At 42.1% G+C, this 19,890-nt stretch overlaps 1 protein-coding gene across 1 annotated transcript in view; it reads left to right on the plus strand.

Annotated features, from left to right (window-relative positions):
• The first annotated feature begins 489 nt into the window (after positions 1-489).
• LOC106540122 (transmembrane protein 178B) overlaps positions 490-19,890 on the plus strand; it is a 28,367-nt gene continuing 8,966 nt past the window's right edge. The window contains exon 1 of the mRNA XM_014055143.2: positions 490-1,029. Coding sequence (XP_013910618.1) covers positions 636-1,029 — 394 coding nt within the window. The 5' untranslated portion in view covers positions 490-635. The remainder of the gene's footprint in view (positions 1,030-19,890) is intronic.

Genomic DNA, 19,890 nt, shown 5'->3' on the forward strand with positions numbered 1-19,890 from the left:
TGGTGTTCTTTGCACATGGTGAAATAAAGAGAAAGAAGCCATTTTTTAAGTCCCCTTCAGAATATTTTCCCATTCAAAACATCCTACAAGTCTGTGGTCCTGATACTCAGAGGTCAAAGTCAGCAGCTTGTAGCAATTCTGACGACGGTGTGTCACACACCATTGGGACACACACAGACACACACACACCCCATTTCGATTTGAGCAACATGCGCCCAGGATGGAATCTTGTCAGTGATCATATATGTAAATTGTCATTTCAAACATAGAATAAAGGCTACTCCGAGATTTATTAAGCAAGAACTCGCACCCAGGGTTGAAATAGCCTGGATCCGAAATCTACTTTTTTGGGTGGGAGCGAAGGCGGGGGAGGGGGGTTCTCTTTCGCTCCTCCAGCCCGTCCCTGTCTTGCGCAAAAGGAGCCTGGCGCTGGTCCCGTCCCATCCCACCCGGTCCCATAATTTAAACCGGGAGGGTAAGGAAGCCACGAGAGCCTGCAGGGGTGGGTGGGGTGGAACGGGTCCGGTGGCTGACTGGCTGGCTGGCGCTGTGGCCCCCCGGCCGGGCTGCAGGGGGAGCAGCAGTGGCGGGCGGCGCGACTCGGCGGCGGCGGCGGCCGCGGCGGCGCGGGGAAGATGGCGGCCGCGGCTCAGGCGCTGAGCTGCTCGGGGCTGCTGCTGGCCGCCGCCGCCCTGGCCCTGCTGACCGTGGCCATCGGCACCGACTCCTGGTATGAGACCGACGCACGGCGACACCGGGAACGCTGCCGGGGTTTCGGCCACAAGCGCAACGCCAATAGCAACGACCCGCCGGGTTCCATGTCAGCGCCCAGCCCGCATCTTCCACTCCGCGCCCGACCGCCTCGGGCCCTGGTAGCCGGCCAGACTCCGCCATCGGCTCGGCTCCCGGTTGCTGCGGCTGCCTTGGAATCGCAGTGCGGCCGCCGCTTCAACTCCACCGTCTCCGGCTTGTGGAGGCGCTGTCACCGCGCAGGCTTCGAACCCGAGAGCGAGGAGCTTATCCGGAAAGGTGCGGAGGGCAACGAGCGAGCGACGCGCCCCGTTCAGTGGGCAGGTTAGGCAGGCTGAGCGACGGGGCGAGGGGTTTTGGGGCGCCTTTCTCTTTCAGCTTATACTCTTTAAGGCGCCCCGGGAGTGTCGCTGGCCAGGGTGCTGAACCGCTGAGGGAAATGCCTCCAAGTGTCGCTCTTTGCAGCTTAGCTGTTGAGCTCGGTTGTGGTGTGATAAGGACCCCCCCCCCGTCCTTTATTTGGAGGGTACCCTCTTGGTCCCTCCTCCCGCGGATTATCCTCGAAATATCAGGTTCCTGAGGTCCTGAAACCTTTTTTTTTTCATCACATGGTAGCTAGAAAGCTCAAGAAGAGCTGCCCGTAGAACCGACTCTTCACAAGCATAGGATTCATAAAATGGGTCTACTTCCTTAGCTCCGGAATTCTAGTGTTTCAGACTCTGTAGAATTTTCGGTTGCTATGTGCATGCACACCCCTAGTCACCTATAGAGTTGCTATGAACATGAAAAAATAATTACGGTGGTCCTCTGTGCAAATTCTGGTGACTTCAGATGAGCCAACTGATTGTGGATACGATTGGCAAGGTTTTTGGTGATTGCAGCATTTGGGGAAGCACTGCTGGGGCTGAATGGATGGATTATAAGCTGATTTGATTTTTCATATTTGATTTTTTTTTTCATATGAACACATCCCTTCCCAAAACGTCTTCCATCTGCTTAGATTTGGGAGCCCTTATTTGATTCAGTATATCCCTGGAAACATTACCCTTCCATTACATCAAAATCAGTGTCTTCTATCATCATATACAGCTAATACAAATAATACTGCATACACATTATGGAATACAATCAATCTCATCAAATCCCTAGAATACAACTCTGGGCCATGTCTATATGAATTGGAGGGGGGAGAGAAACTAAATTGTGGAGTCAGAGAGCAATGAAATACAGGAGTTGCAGAAAATGATAATTGCTTATTGATAGGAACCATTCAGAAAACAATTGCTGAATGTGGCATGCAGACATCCTGGCATTAGAGAGTTCTCTTTGTTTAATCATTTTAATTAATTCCAGCTCAGATATTTTTATAATGAAAGAAATAATTGTAATTCTTTTGCTGCAGAATTTTGAGATCAGTCACAGATGGTTTCCCTCATGTTTTTTAAATAGTGACATGTCTGATGTCAGATTTTATTCCTCTGACCAGGCATTGGCCACTTTGTCCAATATAGTTAAGACAGGTGCTTGTAATGTTCTGTATGTAACAGGTTAGTTAGCCTATGATAGTGTCTTGACTCATGCATATATAGGAATGTGAGAATTTTTAGGAGATTAATTTGCCCGACTGGGTGGAGATATTCTTTCTGCTCAGTAAACACAGAATTTATGCGATGAGATTATTCAAAGAATTCTTCTTGCTCTTTTGGTGTTGAACATTAGAGCAACAGATCAAAACCCTACGCATATATTATACTTTTATGGTACATAAAAGTCATTTTTGATCTGGGAGAGGCTCCAAGGGGTATGGCTAATGATATTGTGACAGAGGCTACATGATTCATAACCTTTTGCAAAGTCTTATGGTAGCCACTTTGCTCAGTAATCTTCGTCCTACCCCCTCCGAATGGAAAACTAATGCAAACTAGGAAAAGTTTGAGAGGTTTTAGAGGTACAGTGGGTGCCTTAAATCTTCATTCCAAAAACATCTGAAAATACAATTTTTCCAAAATTGAAAAAAAAAAGAATAGTATCAATTGTACACCAACCTTGAGAATTGGAAATTAGGGGCATTGTGCTCCAGTGGTTCTTCTCCTTCCTCTGAGCTGGATCCAGTTAGTGTTAATGGGGGAAAGATCTAGCCCTAGACCTGTACTTGGCTTAGGTCTCCATGCTCTCTCTGCTCTTAGTTAAGATCTACCTGAAATCATTGGGTAACACAATCCATGAGCATGGGGTTAAATATTGTCAACTTTTATGCTAATGAGTGATACATTTCTACTTAGGCCAGTCAAAGGATGCAATAAAGGTCTCTATCCAATGTCTGGAGGTTCTGGAAGTTTGGATGGGGAAGAATAGGTTTTAAGCTTAGTCTGATAGTAAAATCAAGTCACTGTGGCTTATTTTTTATATATTTGCTTGTTAATTATGCAAATTTATATGCCCCTCCCATATCTATTCCATCAGCCAAAGCAAAGACCCCCAGCTTGATTCTATTAACATCCTTGCCTTATGGACTGATGGCAGTACCAAATTTTTAGGCCTTCCAAAAAATCAACACAGTCAGGGCACCTGGAGGTTCAGGGCACAGCTGTTCTATAGGGAAGACATAGCAACAAGACAGCAAGTTTCCTAGATCCCATAAAAGAACATTATTCTACAGAGAAGACTTGGAGCATGCCCCTTCCTGCTAGATCGTGTAGAAACTATAAGACATAGGGAGGACCCCTATATTGGGTTCCAGTGAAGAGAGAGGGAGTACATTCTTCACTGGAACTCTTCAGATTTAATTATGGAAACTCTCTATATCTAGGAGACCCTAAAACCCAAAGCCATTCAATCTTCCTAAGGTTAAGATGAAGCCTATTTCTCCCATCCAGGCTCTCCTAGTATCCAGGTAGTGTGAGAAAGCATCCTTTGGGCAGGCCAGGAAAGAGATGAACTGATACCTAATGTGCTGATGACCTAACCCAGCAGTTTCATGTAGATATTACATAGAAGTGGAGACAAGAGTTGAGCGTTGGGATACCTTACAGATCAGAGGCCTAGGACTGTACCTCTTCACCCACCAATTCTGATTGAAACCAACCTCAAACAAAGGAAGAGAACTGTTGAAAAACAATGACTCCCATTACCAACTCCTTGAACTGGTTCAAGGATCAAAGGTATTGAAAGTCACTGATAAATTAAAAAGGGCCAGAACAGAGACACAATCCCTTACCAAAAGTTACCTTGGTGCTATACTCTGGCCTGAATGATGTCCAGATAATCCATTTCCTTCAGGGCCTCTGCTATAGTGAGCTTTTCAACTTTTCAACAACCTTCCTGAAAAAGGGGGGGTTGGAAATGGGATGAAACTTGTCCAGAATTGTTAGATCCAGTAATGACCTTTTGAGGAGAGGGAAAATAGCAGCTTCCTTCAAAGCAGGCAGCACTGTTCATTCCCACAAGGAGGGACCACTACCAACTAGACCCAATGACATGCTGTCTCCTAGGAGTCTTTAATCAACCAGAAAGGATATGAGGTGGCAGGGCTCAACTTTCTATGACCCTGTCCTATTCCTCAGTCTTATATAGATATTAAAACAGTAGTAATGACTATGTGGAGCTCAAAGCCTGTCTCCAAACATGGTCTTTTTGAGCTAGATCACTCCCAAACTATGAACATGGCTGTAACCAGCCACAAAGAAAGGAGAGAAGCACTACAACATGTACTTCTTCCTATTTTCAAATCCCATAGCTGGTTCAATAGGATGCCATGATTAATGGTACTAAAAGATACTGAGAGGTCAAAGAGAACTCTCTGATAGGATGGGTTCACCAGAGATTATCAACGAGTGTGATCTTTATCACAGAGCCAAGGTGGTGCAATGGTTAGAGTGCAGCACTGCAGGCTACTTCAACTGACTGCTAGCTGCAGTTTGGCAGTTCAAATCTTACCAGCTCAAGGTTGACACAGCCTTCCATCCTTCCGAGTTCGGTAAAATGAGGATCCAGATTGTTGGGGGCAATATGCTGACTTTGTAAACCACTTAGAGAGGGCTGTAAAAACACTGTGAAGCAGTATATAAGTCTAAGTGCTATTGCTATTATTCTATGTGTTTGTCTCAGCTCAATGGGTCTAGATAATAGACTTGCTCAAGAGCCCTAAGAAGTTGTAGACTTCTTATCTTCTCAACAACCTTATCCAAAAAGAAAAGATTGGAAATTGGATGAAATATTCATAACCATTGGATCCATCAATAATGTCTTGAAGAGAGTGTGCATCATCACCTCCTTCAAGGAAATCACAACTGTTCCCTCTCTCAAATATAAATTTTACACTGCATAGATCCAACCATGTATCATGTCTCCAGAGACTTTAACCCAAGGGCTGGGAATCTAATTAAACAAACAGCTGGATTAATAGCCTCAAGCCACTCCATTTCCTCAGAAGTCATAGGACACAATAAGAGTGGAAAAATAACTGCTTTTCCACTTTTATTAATTCAATGTAATTTTAATGAGGGGCCTTACTGTTGGATTTACTCAGTTGGATTTAATGTTTGTCATTCCTCAATAGTGCTCTAGGAATCTAGGAATTTGGTGTTGGTCTTCCAATATCCCAAGGAAAACTAAACATTCCCAAAGGATTGATGAAGAGGGGAAACCCACATAATAATCCCCAAATCTGGGAATATTACGACTTTAATTTTGGTGGGATAAGATTCCTCCAGTGTGCTGGTATGCAATTTGGGAAGCCTGTTAGATTTTGTTATCTTGTTCGAAGAGCAAATCCATCCTATGCATTAATCTGTCTTGTGTACAAATTCTACCCTTTTCTAGTTTAGGAGACTCTACTTAGGTTTACTCATGCCTTGGTTACTTCTCATTTCTACTATTGCAGTACTTGTATATAATGCTGCTCTTAAATACTATCTAGATTCTAGAAGTTACATTTGGTGAAGAATGAAGCTTCTATCTAGATAGTCATGTGTGTGTATACCCATCTGGTCAACTGTAGTGATATATACAATTCGAGCTACTGGTTACTGTCTATAAAATCTGTCATACCACAGGTTGGACTACCATTTATTTCTGATGACTTACCTCATAAAATCTTTTTGGGTAGGCAAAGTTTGTGTCCTTTCTATGAAGGAATGCCATGTGAGGCATCTGCTCTTTGGAATAGCACACTCCCCAAGATTCAAATGTTCGGTTAGCCTTCTGTAAAGCCCTGAAAATCTGTTTTTCTACTGGGCATTGTGCCAGGGTGTTGGGTGAGTCCATTCTGCAATGGTTTGGGATGATGAATATGTTTGTGGTTTGGCTTTTGTTGTTTCTACTTGTGGTGCTATGACTTTTATTGTTTTACCATTGTGGATTATTTTTTCCTCTTTGATTTTGGGGCCACGAGTCACAATTGCAAGTTGAGTGGCTATATATGTCACATAGGTAATTAAATAAATGAATCGCCCACCCACTTTCAGGCCCTCTTGGGGACCAGTGAAGGGGTTCTTGAGCTGCATAGTCTAGCTATAAGGAGTAATCCCAATTATGATAGTGGATGCCATTATTGATTTTTAAATCCAGATGTAGCTGTAGGCCTTTTCCAGAGGACTAAGTAGTAGAGACTTTAAAAAAAACATTTTTGATGTATCATCTGGCATTTGTTACTAAGTGATTCGGTTCTGACTGTTAAATAGTAATGGATGTGTCTACCGGTCTAATTTCTTCTTTTAATTTTGGAACTTTAATGTTTTTGCTATTCAATCTTACTAAAAAAAGAACATTTTTTCCTCCGTCCTGATATGTTTGACATGCCCCCAACAGCTTTTTATGAAGCACAGCTATTGCCTTGTGCTACTCAAAGGAGACAACGGTTATCTTCATTTTTCTACATCACTGACTCAGGAGCCAAAGGCTGAGACTGTTGTGCTTCTTATGATAATCACTAAATCAAACAGTTTTTCCAAAGGATATTCTTCAGATAAAACAGTTGTGGAAATTGCAAAAATAATGGATTGGTTATGATAAATATAACAATATGTTATTCTGATATAAACAATATCAGAAATTTTACTTGATCGCCTTACATTTCTGAAAAGTGCTGCAGCTTACAGATAAGGAGAATGAATAATTCTTCTGCTTCCTAAAAACATATCCTGCTCTTTAGCATTACTACAGGTAGTTCTTGACTTATGACCCCTGTTGGGACTATAACTTCCATCGCTAAGTGATGCAGTTGAGAAGAGAGTCACATTTGATTTTACTATACTTTTTGCTACAGTCATTAAGCAAATTTGGCCTCCTCCATTGACTTTGCTTTCTTTAATGATTCTTTTCCACTATTTCTTTGATACTAGTGTAACTCTTGTCCTGCAGTGAGTGAGTTGTCTTGTCCCAAGATGGCCATGGCAAGTTGTCCTGCAGCGAGTTGGCCATGGCAAGTTGGCTGTGGCGAGTTAGCCATAGTGAGTTGGCCATGGCAAATTGTCATAGACCCCTTGGGAATATCACCAGTGTTGATCACAAGACCCTGTTATGCTGCAACTATTGTAAATGGAGGCCAGTTGCCATGTGCCCAGATTTTGATCACAGGGAAGCTGCAATGATTATAAGCTCAGAACAGTTGTGAGTCATATTAACGTCTTGTCATAACCTCAAACAGTTGTTAAAGGAATGGCACTAAGTAGAGACCTACCTGCATGTACAATAGCTAAAAACAAATTTGAAATAATAATTACAAAAATAAATAATTGAGACAACAATTATAGACAGAGAACTTGCATGGCTGCACATTGGTTTCAACCATTTCTTTGGTGACCATCTGAAGTTTCAATGGTACTGAAGAAAAAGTGACTTCCTTCTTTATGCTTCTGACTGTTACAGCATTCCCTTGGTCTTGGGATAAAAAATTTGGAACTTGGCAACCAGCATGCATTGATGATGGTTTGCCGTATCCTGGGGTTATGTGATAAATGTTTGCAACCTTATGACAAGCAAAGTCAATGGAGAAGCCAGATTAATTTACTAACATGTTACCAACTTAACAACTGCCATGATTCACTTTACAACTGTGGCAAGAAATGTCCTAAAATGGGGTAAAATTCACCTAGCAACGATTTTGCTTAGCAATGAAAATGTTGGGCTGAGTTGGGGTTGTAAGTCGAGGATTAACTGGCCTTTTGTTCTTTATACCTCTTGTTTCTTTTTTCTTTTAAGATCCAATGGATTCTATTCAACCACAATTTTTGAAATCTTCTCCTTTCAACTTTGTACAAAAATGCACTTTCATCAGCTTGCTCTTATTTTTAATCCACTTGTGCATAAATCACAATTGTTCTCTCCATTTTTTTCTGTGACGCACAATTACTTCAGTCATCTGCTAAGCGTTCCATTTATTCCCCTTTACTCCATGTAGGATTGTACAATTCTTCTCATGTTCAGAAACTATCCTTCTATTCCAGACCAATGAAAAATATCTTTTCCCTAAACCAATAGTTATTATATTACTGTACTTAATGAGCTTGTGAAGAGCAAAACATGGATCTGCCTAAAGCTATTAAGTCTTGTATAAAGCCATATCGCATTTCCCAAATTTTCCTTGTTATTACATTTCATAATCGATTGATTAGAATTCTACCAAAAACTTTCCAAGGCACATTTAACAAATGGATTCAAAAGTGTACTTTTCACTTTGCTATTTTGTGGCTCAACAGCTGCATTGTCAGGCACCATGAAGTCTTCATGCACAGACATTAAAGAAATTAAATTCCATAAGCATACCATACCATGGTTGCAGGAATTGGGTATGTCTAGTCCAGGGAAAAGAAGAACAAGGGGTAACATGAAGGGTTCCAATATGTAAGTGGCTGCCAAATAGAAGAAGGGGGGAGGGGTCAACCTATTCTCCAAAGCACCTGAAGGAAGGACAAGAAGCATTGGGTGGAAACTAATCAAGGAGAGAAGCAACCTCAATCTAAGGAGAATTTCCTGACAGTTAGAACAATTAATCAGTAGAATGACTAACTTCCAGAAGTTGTGAGTGCTCCAACACTGGAGGTTTTTAAGAAGAGATTGGACAACCATTTGTCTGAAATGGTGTAGGATTTCATGCTTGAACAGGGGGTTTGACAAGAGGACCTCCAAGGTCCCTTCCAACTTTATTTTGTTATTCTTTTACTTCTGCATTTGAACAGTTCTCCTGTTATACCTTCTGCTCATACAGCTTTACCATTTTTCAACATTCTGCCAGCATTTAGGACTTTGCTTTACTCATTTTTTTTCTTGTATACTAACATTGATAATATTTATTTCAATTGTTTAGAATTCCCATTCAAATCTCTAAAATACTTCATCCCGTGTCTCTTCCCTTTAGCTGCATTCCATGTGAGTTTTCTTATCATTCATTCTGATGGCAACATTTTCTTTAGCCTTTTTCATCCACTTCCAGAACTTTTTTACCCATAAAAATCACTCTTGAACAATAAACTACGTGGCACATATTAAATCTAAAGAAAAATGGAAGAAAACTGCATGAGGTGCCTTGGGAATAATTCACGACAGATCAGAGTGCAAAAGTATTGCTGGTTGAAACTACTTGAAAAGTCCTCTGATTCAGCTTGCCTACTGCTTCGCTGATGGGGTAATTCATGCCGTTGGGCAGCCACTAGTGCCATTCCACTGGAGTGGAAGAGAAAATTGAGGTGTTCTGGGACCAATGCTAGAGTGGGTGTCATTTTCTCTGGGATTGGTGTAGAACACACTGTCCTATTTCATTAAAGTAGGTGGGGGATGAAGTGCTTCTAACATGGTATCAACAAAAGCACTAAGTATGATTATGTTCTACCATAGAATCTCCTGCAGGCTCTAGTTTGGTAAGCTTCTCCAAAGATTGCAATAGCACTTAGACTTATATACCGCTTCACAGTTCTTTACAGCCCTCTCTAAGCAGTTTACAGAATCAGCATATTGCCCCCTATAATCTGGGTCCTCATTTTACCGACCTCGGAAGGATGGAAGGCTGAGTCAACCTAGAGTCAGTCAAGATCATTGAGCTGAATTAGCCTGCAATACTGCATTCTAACCATTGTGCCAGCATAGATGATTGTCAAAAGAATTCCAGTTCCAGTAAACATCAATTATATTTGCCATATATTATTCTCCTTTTGTGATGTATTTGCCTTCAGGTCCATTTTTTTTACTCCTGGCACCTGCCTGGAAAAATCCTTGCAGATTTTTTTGTACAATTTCTGAAATTGTTTGACCTTGCTTCATTCTTCCTAGGGTTGGGAGAAGGAGGCTGGTCCGGGGTCAACCAGCTGGCTTTGGACCTAAGGTGGGACTAGAATGAATAGCCTCTCCTTTGCTTTCCCTTAAATTTGGAATTGGCACACCCACACACCCACCCCAAATGCATCTCTAGAATCCCTTCTCTAAATTTATCCCTTTAGATCTTTCCGTCTGGAAACAAATACAAGACGTCAGTATTTGACAGAATATGCTGCATGCCACAAGTTATTCCTGCCTCCATTTTCCCTTTCCTATTCCTGTCTGCTTGTTTTTTTGATTGTTTGTGCTTTGGGAAAGGGATTTGTCAAACACTGCCTTTGTTAAGCCCTGTGGCGCTAAATAATGTCAAGATTCTCCTGTTCCTACCTTTGTAGCGAAAGTAAAGCTGCAGTATTCTGTTTCCAGAATCTATTATAAAACCATCAGCTGCTCTCCTGCATTTAATCCTCGCCCATACAGTATGTATCTTCTGCCTTTGTTAAGTTTCCATGCTGATTTTATCCACTGAAAGGCAATTCATTTATTTTATTAATTGATTTTCCCCCACATAATATTTTCTTCTCATTGATAGGCCCTCCTCCCTTCTAGCTAAGAGCTTTCTGTGTCCACCAATGATCTCAAGGAATTTGAAACCAATTCTTTTGGTTGCCCTCTCTCTCCACTGTGGCTCTGCCAAAGCTAATGCACATATTGGATATAATAAAGCTAAAATCCAATATCACATTAGGTGTGTATAAACCCATTAAATCCAGCATCTTAAGCTTAACTCTGTTTTGGATTGTAACTTCCATTTTGTGTAATAGATTTTGGAGGCTGCCAGCCTATGAGGCTTCAGATTCGCTCCTTCCAATAAAATATCACATAACTTTAGCCATTGTGGTTTTGGGGGCAGAATGTCCACAGCAAGTACAGTAAAGTCCCGATCTCAAGGCACCCTAGCCACTGCGCCAAGGTGGCGCAGTGGTTAAGGTGCAGCACTGCAGGCCACTTCAGCTGACTGTTATCTGCAGTTCAGCAGTTCAAATCTCACCGGCTCAGGGTTGACTCAGCCTTGCATCCTTCCGAGGTGGGTAAAATGAGGACCCGGATTGTTGGGGGCAATATGCTGACTCTGTAAACCGCTTAGAGAGGGCTGAAAGCCCTATGAAGCGGTATATAAGTGTAACTGCTATTGCTATTGCTATCTCACAATTTGTATCTGGTCTCTAAGCTACAGATTTTTCTTTTTTATTCTTTCCCTGCTTAATCTTTTAAGAAACAGCCCTGACCACAATGCATCACTCACAGTAGGCATACAGGGAGCAGTTTTCTGAGTGATATGAAGTTAACCAACTTCTGCTGACTAAAGGCGCATTTTTTTAAAAAAAATGGTAGTACACTTCACTTTTAGGTTACAACTCAAAAGAGTTAATTTTTAGCAATAGCAATAGCACTTAAATTAATATACCATATCATAGTGCTTTTACAGCCCTTTCAGCTACCTAGATCCATTCCAGTCTGGCTTCAGACCTGGTTACAGCACAGAAACCGCTTTGGTCGCATTGACCGATGATCTCTGGAGAGCCAGGGATGGAGGCCACGCCTCCATCTTGGTTCTCCTTGACCTCTCGGCGGCTTTCGATACCATCGACCATGGTATCCTTCTGCGACGACTGCGGGAGGTTGGAGTGGGTGGCACTGTTTTGCAGTGGTTCTCCTCCTACCTCTCGGACAGGTCGCAGTCGGTGTTGGTCGGGGGGCAGAGATCGACCCCTAGGCCCCTAACATATGGGGTGCCGCAGGGGTTGGTCCTGTCCCCCCTACTATTTAACATCTACATGAAACCGCTGGGCGAGATCATTCGGAGGCATGGGATAAGATATCACCAATACGCGGACGATACGCAGTTGTATCTGTCTGCCACATGCCAACTCAATGAAGCGGTGGACGTGATGAACCGGGGTCTGGAAGCCGTTAGAGACTGGATGAGGGCTAACAAGCTTGTACTCAACCCGGAAAAGACCGAGTGGCTGTTGTGTTTTCCTCCCAATAATTTGGCCAGTGTTCCATCACTCAGGCTGGGGGGTCAAATATTACACCCCTCAGACAGGGTTCGCAACTTGGGAGTCCTTCTGGATCCACAGCTGACTTTTGATTACCACCTGTCGGCTGTGACCAGGGGGGCATTTGCCCAGGTTCGCCTGGTGCGCCAGTTGCGACCCTACCTGAACCGGGAGGCTCTCACAACAGTCACTCGGGCCCTTGTGACCTCTAGGCTGGAATACTGCAATGTGCTCTACATGGGGCTGCCCTTGAAGAGCATCCGGCGACTTCAGCTAGTCCAGAATGCAGCCGCGCGAGTGATTGTGGGTGCACCTCGGTTCGCCCACATAACACCTATCCTCTGTGAGCTGCGCTGGCTACCTGTTGATCTCCGGGTGCACTTCAAGGTGCTACTTACCACCTACAAAGCCCTTCATGGTAGTGGATCTAGGTACTTGAGAGACCGCCTCCTGCCAATTACCTCCTCACGACCCATTAGATCGCATAGATTGGGCCTCCTCCGAGTTCCATCTGCCAGTCAGTGTCGACTGGCAACTACGCGGAGGAGAGCCTTTTCAGTAGCAGCTCCGACCCTTTGGAACGATCTCCCCGTGGAGATTCATACCCTCACCACCCTCCAGACCTTCCGCACAGCCCTCAAGACCTGGCTATCCCGTCAGGTCTGGGGTTAAAGATTATATTCCATCCCCGCCCGAATGTTGAATGAATGTTGCTTTACTCTTTTAATTATGTATTGTCCTATATGTCTTTGTATGTTTCCCCTTCCTATATAAGTTGTAAGCCGCCCTGAGTCCCCTCAGGGAAAAGGGCGGCCTATAAGTAAACTTAACCTAACCTAACCTAACCTAAGCGGTTTACAGAGTGAGCCTATTGCTCCCAACAATCTGTGTCTTTATTTTACCCATCTGGGAAGGATGGAAGGCTGAGTCAACCTTGAGCTGGTGAGATTTGAACTGCTGAACTGCAGTTAGCAGTCAGCTGAAGTAGCCTGCAGTACCACTCTTTTAAATTAAAATTTACTGGTTTTGAATTTTAGCTGCCATCAAGGAAACCCCAGAACTGATGATAGTTTCTTAGGTGCAGCTCCCAGCACCCTCTGGTAGTTACTACCACTTTGTACTTTTTAACAGAATCCTATTGGATTGTAATAGCATTGTGGTCCCAGTAAAAGAATGAATGAATTAAAACAGGACAGGAGGGGGAAAATATGAAACATATGGGAAGAATACAGATGGTATTCTCGACTTACAACCATTCATTTGGTGACTGTTCAAAGTTACAATAGCACTGAAAAAATTGTCTTATGACCATTTTCACACTTATGACCATTGCAGAATCTCCATTATCACATAAAATTCGGATACTTGTCAATTGACATGTATTTCCACTCATTGCACTGTCATGGGATCATCATTTGTAACCTTTCCAACTGACTTCCAACAAGCAATGTTAGCAGGGGAAGCCAGGTTCACTCAATATGAGGTAAAGGTAAAGGTTCCCCCGCACATGCATACTACTCGTTTCTATCTCTAGGGGACAGGGCTCATCTCCATTTCAAAGCCGAAGAGCCAGTGCTGTCTGAAGATGTCTTCATGGTCATGTGGCCAGCATGACTGAATGCCAAAGGTGCATGGAGTGCTGTTACCTACCCACAAAAATGGTCCCTAGTTTTCTACTTGCATTTTTTACTTGCTTTCGAACTGCTAGGTTGGCAGAAGCTGGGACAAGTAACGGGAGCTCACTCTGTTATGCAGGGCTAGGGATTCGAACTGCTGAACTGCCAACCTTCTGATCGACAGCATCTTAGCCACTGAGCCATCATGTCAATATACACCCTTGTTATATAGAGAGTCCTATTTGCCTAATTGATTAACTTAACATGATTTGCTTAACAATTGCAGTGATTCACTTAACAACTGTGGCAATGAGGTGAAACTCACTTAACATCTGCCTTGCTTATCAATGGAAATTTTGAGCTTCATTGTGGTCATAATTTAAGGACTACCTGTATTCATTCAACTTAATTGCATTGCAACTTTCAAATTAATCTGTTTAAGTCTTTCTCTCTCTTTCTTACATAGAAACAAATGCTGTCCTGCCACTTGGCATTCAAATGCTAAATCTGACTCTTGGGTCAAAAAGATCACAGTTCTTTGACAGATATCAATTTGATAAACACAGATTTAATGTTAAAAAACAAGCTAAGATAGAACATATGGCCAAAAGAAGAAGAACGTGTCTGGGTCAGGATTAATAATTAATAATTTTTATATCCCAAGGTTTCAGTGTAAATGAAGTGACATCCCTTCATACGGAGACATCAGAGTGGGTATCAGCCTGATAAAAAAATTCAAAGACAGATGATATTTATAATGTATGATATATATTGAGCAAGGGTGGTTTTCAGTTGAGTGAACTGGGTTTGCTTTCCTGATATTACAAAATGATAGGTTTGGTGAACAGGATTGATTAATCCATGTCTTGTTGTGATAAGATAATGTAGTTGTGAAGTATCCTCTCAGTGTTCTGGGAATATTATATTTATTTTTAGCTCCAGGTTCCTATGGGTAATGATCTTACCGAGCATTGAAAACCACAGACAAAGCCATCTCGTATGTGCTAATATCATTTTAGTATCAGCATGTCTGCTTGGTTATAGATCTAGAATTGAATTCATAAGACACTGATCCCCAGCTTTGATTTTGCACATATCACGGTCTCTTCACTGGAAGGTTTATAAAGATAGAGGTAAAGGTTTCCCCTCTCCAGTAATTTTGGGGCAGTATTCATCTCCGTTTCTTAGCTGAGGGAGCCAGCGTTGTCCAAACACATTATTGTGGTCATGTGGCCAACATGACTACATGCCAAGGCACACAGAACATATTACCTTCCCACCAAAGTGGTACCTATTTATCTACTTGCAATTTGCATGATTTCGAATTGCTGGGTGGGCAGGAGCTGATGCAAGTACCAGGGCTCATCCTGTCAGATAGCACTAGGGTCTTGAACCCCGGCTGTCAGCTCAGCATTTTTAACTGCTGAGCCGCTATCTCCCTCACTGTAAGGTTTAAGGCCTATCATATGCATTTGATACACAGTAAATAACAAATATACCTTAAGAATTAAAATTGCAGATAACACTTATGTTACCGCCAATATCCCCAGTAGCATCTGCATTGTCCCCAGTTAAGCAGTAAAATATTTTTTTAAAAAAATAGCAGAAACAATGGCAAGTTGCTAAACTTCATGACATATTGGTGGCTTGACCTAAAATCCCTCAAACTTTTGAATAAGAAAACTCCCAGGATATTGATAATTTTTGATACTTATTTTTATTTTGACATTGTAAATAGGGACCGCCAGAGTACTGATCCAGTGGTCCTTGGATCCAAAATAGGAAATCATAATTTTAAGGGAAACACTGGCTTCAGACAAGATGATGTCCTGAGGGAAAATTACTCCATTACATCTCTGTACCATAAGCCCTGAAGACACTTGAAAAACTCAACAACGAATAACTGCAGTTCAGGATCAAATATGCAGAGAAGAAAAGTTATACAGTTATGTTTATGTTTTGAGGTCCTGAATCCTCTGATTTTGTTGAAGTCAATCAAAAAAGAGCACCAGAGCAGAGAATTGTTTTCCTTTAAAACACAGAATGTGCTTCTGCTTTTATCCAGAACTTGTAATTTGAAAGCTAGAGAGACAGACTGTCACAAGAATTATTACTTCTTTCTGCACAGTTGGGGATGGAACAAATTATAAGGTTGTACCTAACAACCAGGCTAATCTCTCTGTAGTACCCAAGCACCATGACATTTTGAGGTTGAAATTCAGACTTGGAGAACTGCAAAGAAGTTTCAGAAAGATAACTAAAGTGAAGAGATTATAGACATTGTTTAAATAGCAGAGAGGCACCTCTAAGGGGATGAAGGGGATAAAGGAAAGGCATGACATCATTACACAAATGCTGTGACTTAAATCCATGAGTCAAACATATGATGATGTCAGCGAGCCTGTGACATCACTTTAGCAGACCCGAGGACCACAGTGGAGGCTGCATTTTTAAAAGAAATCAAATATCAGTAGAAAATATTCAATGAAATTATGTAGAAGTCTTCTTTAAGCTACAAGAAAATAACCAAAGAGAGTCGGGGCGGGGGAGAAACATGGTAGGAAGAACCCTACTGTAAACAAGTAGATGTTTTCAGAAACTGAGAAATTGTTATTTTCTTTTTACAAGCAGAATTTGGGCAGCTAGCAATCCGGGATACTTTGATTTGGATCCCTGCACTGAAAAACTCAATAGTACAAAGGCCTTTTCTAACTCTACAGTTCTAATTGGATTCCAGCCTGATGAGATTGAGGCTTATAGCTGTGTGATGGGGCTGCATTACATGGGCATGGAAAGGGTTACAGTCTTACTACCATTCTGATGCTGAAGTATATCTACTACTCAAACTCTTGCATCTATAACCTTTAACTGGCAGAAGTGATGCCTCATAGGGCAGAATTTTTTCAGCAAAGGGAACTTAAGTGGGCTAACTTACAGAATGCATCCAAAACCTGGGACCCATGAATTCCCATGGAATTGAAATTTGGCAAATTTTATAAAACGTTTTATGACATAAAAATTAGCATTGAGTGTTTTATGATGTGATTTCATAAAACCTTTCCTGTGGTTGACCGCTCTACATGGGGCAGCCTTTGAAGAGTATTCGGAGACTTCAACTCGTCCCGAATGCAGCCACGTGAGCGATTGTGGGTGCACCTCGGTACACCCACGTTACACCTATCCTCCGCGAGCTGCACTGGCTACCGATCGGTCTCCGGATACGCTTCAAAGTGCTAGTCACAACTTATAAAGCCCTTCATGGTATTGGACCTGGGTACTTGAGAGACCGCCTGCTGCCAATTACCTCCCAATGACCCGTTAGATCACACAGGGTCGGCCTCCTCCGGGTTCCATCCACCAGCCAATGCCACCTGGCTACCACCCGGGGGAGGGCCTTCTCTGTAGCAGCTCCAGCCCTTTGGAATGAACTCCCCGCGGAGATGTGGACCCTCACCTCCCTCCAGGCCTTCCGGAAAGCCTTCAAAACCTGGCTGTGCCGGCAGGCCTGGGGTTGATGAGTTCCCCTCCCCTCTCGACTTTTATGGCTGTATGATTCTTGTGTATTTTAATTACGTGTATTGTGTTTTATGTCCCCTTTCCCCCTTTTGAGTTGTTCGCCGCCCTGAGTCCCTCCCGGAGAAGGGCAGCATACAAATAAACTAAATCTGAATCTGAATCTGAATCTGTTTGAACTGGGCTATACAGTTCAGGTTGGGCGACTTTCATGGCAGGTGCATCTCTTAATATCTCCCTGAATTTTAAAGACCTTTTACAGTACTTTAGAAGTTCTGCCATTGTTAAAAGCACTGCAGAATCTAGTAAAGAATTATCTCTGAAACACTTTAGCAGATTGTGAGTTATCTAGTTTAATAAAAATGCATTGTCATCACCACACATCCAAAATTTAATCACATTTGGAAAGGCCACTTATTCACATATAAAACACCCATTTTCTGTCCTAATTTCCCTTTGTAAAAAGCCAGCAAAGATTAATTTTGAGACCTTTAAAGAAAGAGGCAATGCAATTATGCCTTTTACTGATTTTCATCATTCTCTTCCAACTGAGAAAAGCAATAACTGCTTGTCTAATGTTCGTTAAACAGATATTTTTCTAAGTTCGCAAAGATCAGACATCTCATGATTTGAATAAGTGCAGTGTTTCTCAACCTTGGCAACTTGAAGATGTCTGGACTTCAACTCCCAGAATTCCCCAGCCAGCATTCGCTGGCTGGGGAATTCTGGGAGTTGAAGTCCAGACATCTTCAAGTAGCCAAGGTTGAGAAACACTAAGTTAGAATCATACTTTGGAACCAGGTAAGAGAGTTTGGGGGTCATTGTTTTAGGGTGGAATGGGACAACTCACCACAGCCAGCTCACTGCAGCCAACTTGCCATGGTCAACTCATCACAGGACAACTTGCTGCGGGACAATTCAACAATTTGATTTAATTATTTAATACATTTTCAAAATATTTTAATTTTTATCATTCACATTTCATTTTGTCTCTCCTTTGGCACTCTCCTAATGCAATGATTCTATTGCACTATTTTTTCGATATTAGTGGAACTCTTGTCCCATGGCGAGTTGTCCTGTGGCGAGTTGACTGCAGCAAGTTGGCCATGGGGAGTTGGAGGTGGTGAGTTGTTCATTCCAGGTCTGAACTAGGAGTCAGTTTTTTTCTGGTTCTGAGTTCTGAAGCAGGCCCAAGGTATTTGCACAGCCCTAGTAGCAAACCAGTAAACATTATCTTCTCTTGTGTTGTAACTGAAACAAGTGATGACATATTAATCAGAAACAATGCTGGGAAAACAAATATAAGGAATTAATTCATGCCAGAATTTTAGATGCTTGAATCTTCTTTGACTCACCAAAGCCAGTAAAGATTGTGCTAAGAGGAGAGCTGGATTGTGTAATGTACTGAAATTACACGATTAACAATAGAGTCATGCATTGCCAATTCTGTGGTTTGGCTTCTTAATGATTATCTAGTGCAAAACAACTTATAAAAGGCTATTTGTGGGCAGATTTAATAGAAGACCTTTGTAAATCACATAGTATACAATTCAATTCCATTCAAAAGTGCCCAAAAGTGAAATCACAATATTAATTCAAAAGCTTCTTGAATTCTGCTCTTTTCTTCAGTAGCAGACCCCTTTTTTTGCTCTCAATGTATTCACAACTGACAACTTAGCCCATTACATAACAATAGTTCCTTTTTAGAGGATATAGCAGCATAATAGCAACATCAACTTAGTATACAGGTAGTCCTCAACTTACAGCTTTTCATTTAGGCACTGTTTAGGCACAGAGCCGAGGTGGCACAGTGGTTAAATGCAGCACTGCAGGCTACTTCAGCTGACTGCAGTTCTGCAGTTCGGCAGTTCAAATCTCACCGGCTCAGGGTTGACTCAGCCTTCCATCCTTCCGAGGTGGGTAATATGAGGACCCGGATTGTTGGGGGCAATATGCTGACTCTGTAAACCGCTTAGAGAGGGCTGAAAGCCCTATGAAGCGGTATATAAGTCCAACTGCTATTGCTATTGCTATTGTTCCAAGTTACAACTGCAATGAAAAAAAGTCCCTTACAACCCATCCTTACATTTATACTTATGACCATTGTAACGTTCCCACGATCAATTGATCAAAATTCAGGCACCTGGCATATATTTACATAGTTGCAGCATCCTGGGGTCATAGAATTGCCATTTGTGACCTTCCCAGCCAACGTCCTACCAGCAAATTCAATGGGCGAAGCCAGATTCACTTAACATTAGCATGCTTCACTTAACAACTGCAGTGATTCACTTAATAACAAGGGCAAAAAGGTCATGATTTACTTAACAACTGCCTAAGTATGTAATAGTCCCAACTGTGGTCAAGCACTACCTGTACAGTATATAGAAATACTACTGGGTTCAGGTAACGTAAAAATAATAGGGTTTAATCTGTTCTGTAGAATATTACATACTTGTGAACCATTCTGGCTTGATAATAACTAATGAAACTGGATATTATGGCATATTTAAGAAACCAAAATTAACTGGATCCAATGGCTACTGTAGGGTGAGAGTTTTCTTTCTCTTGTCCACAATCTGCTGTGTTTGCTGCCAGAGCTGTTTTTTTGGCAACTCCTGGATTTGATGGGTCCCTTAGGAAAGATCCGAGATGACTTTTGGACAGCTGTGGATGACTTTTGGACAGCTGTGGACCCA

Source organism: Thamnophis sirtalis, unplaced genomic scaffold, assembly GCF_051295495.1.
Source record: "Thamnophis sirtalis isolate CommonGarterSnake01/CBP01778 unplaced genomic scaffold, rThaSir2_p1.2 scaffold_1, whole genome shotgun sequence".
Classification (NCBI taxonomy): Eukaryota; Metazoa; Chordata; class Lepidosauria; order Squamata; family Natricidae; genus Thamnophis; species Thamnophis sirtalis.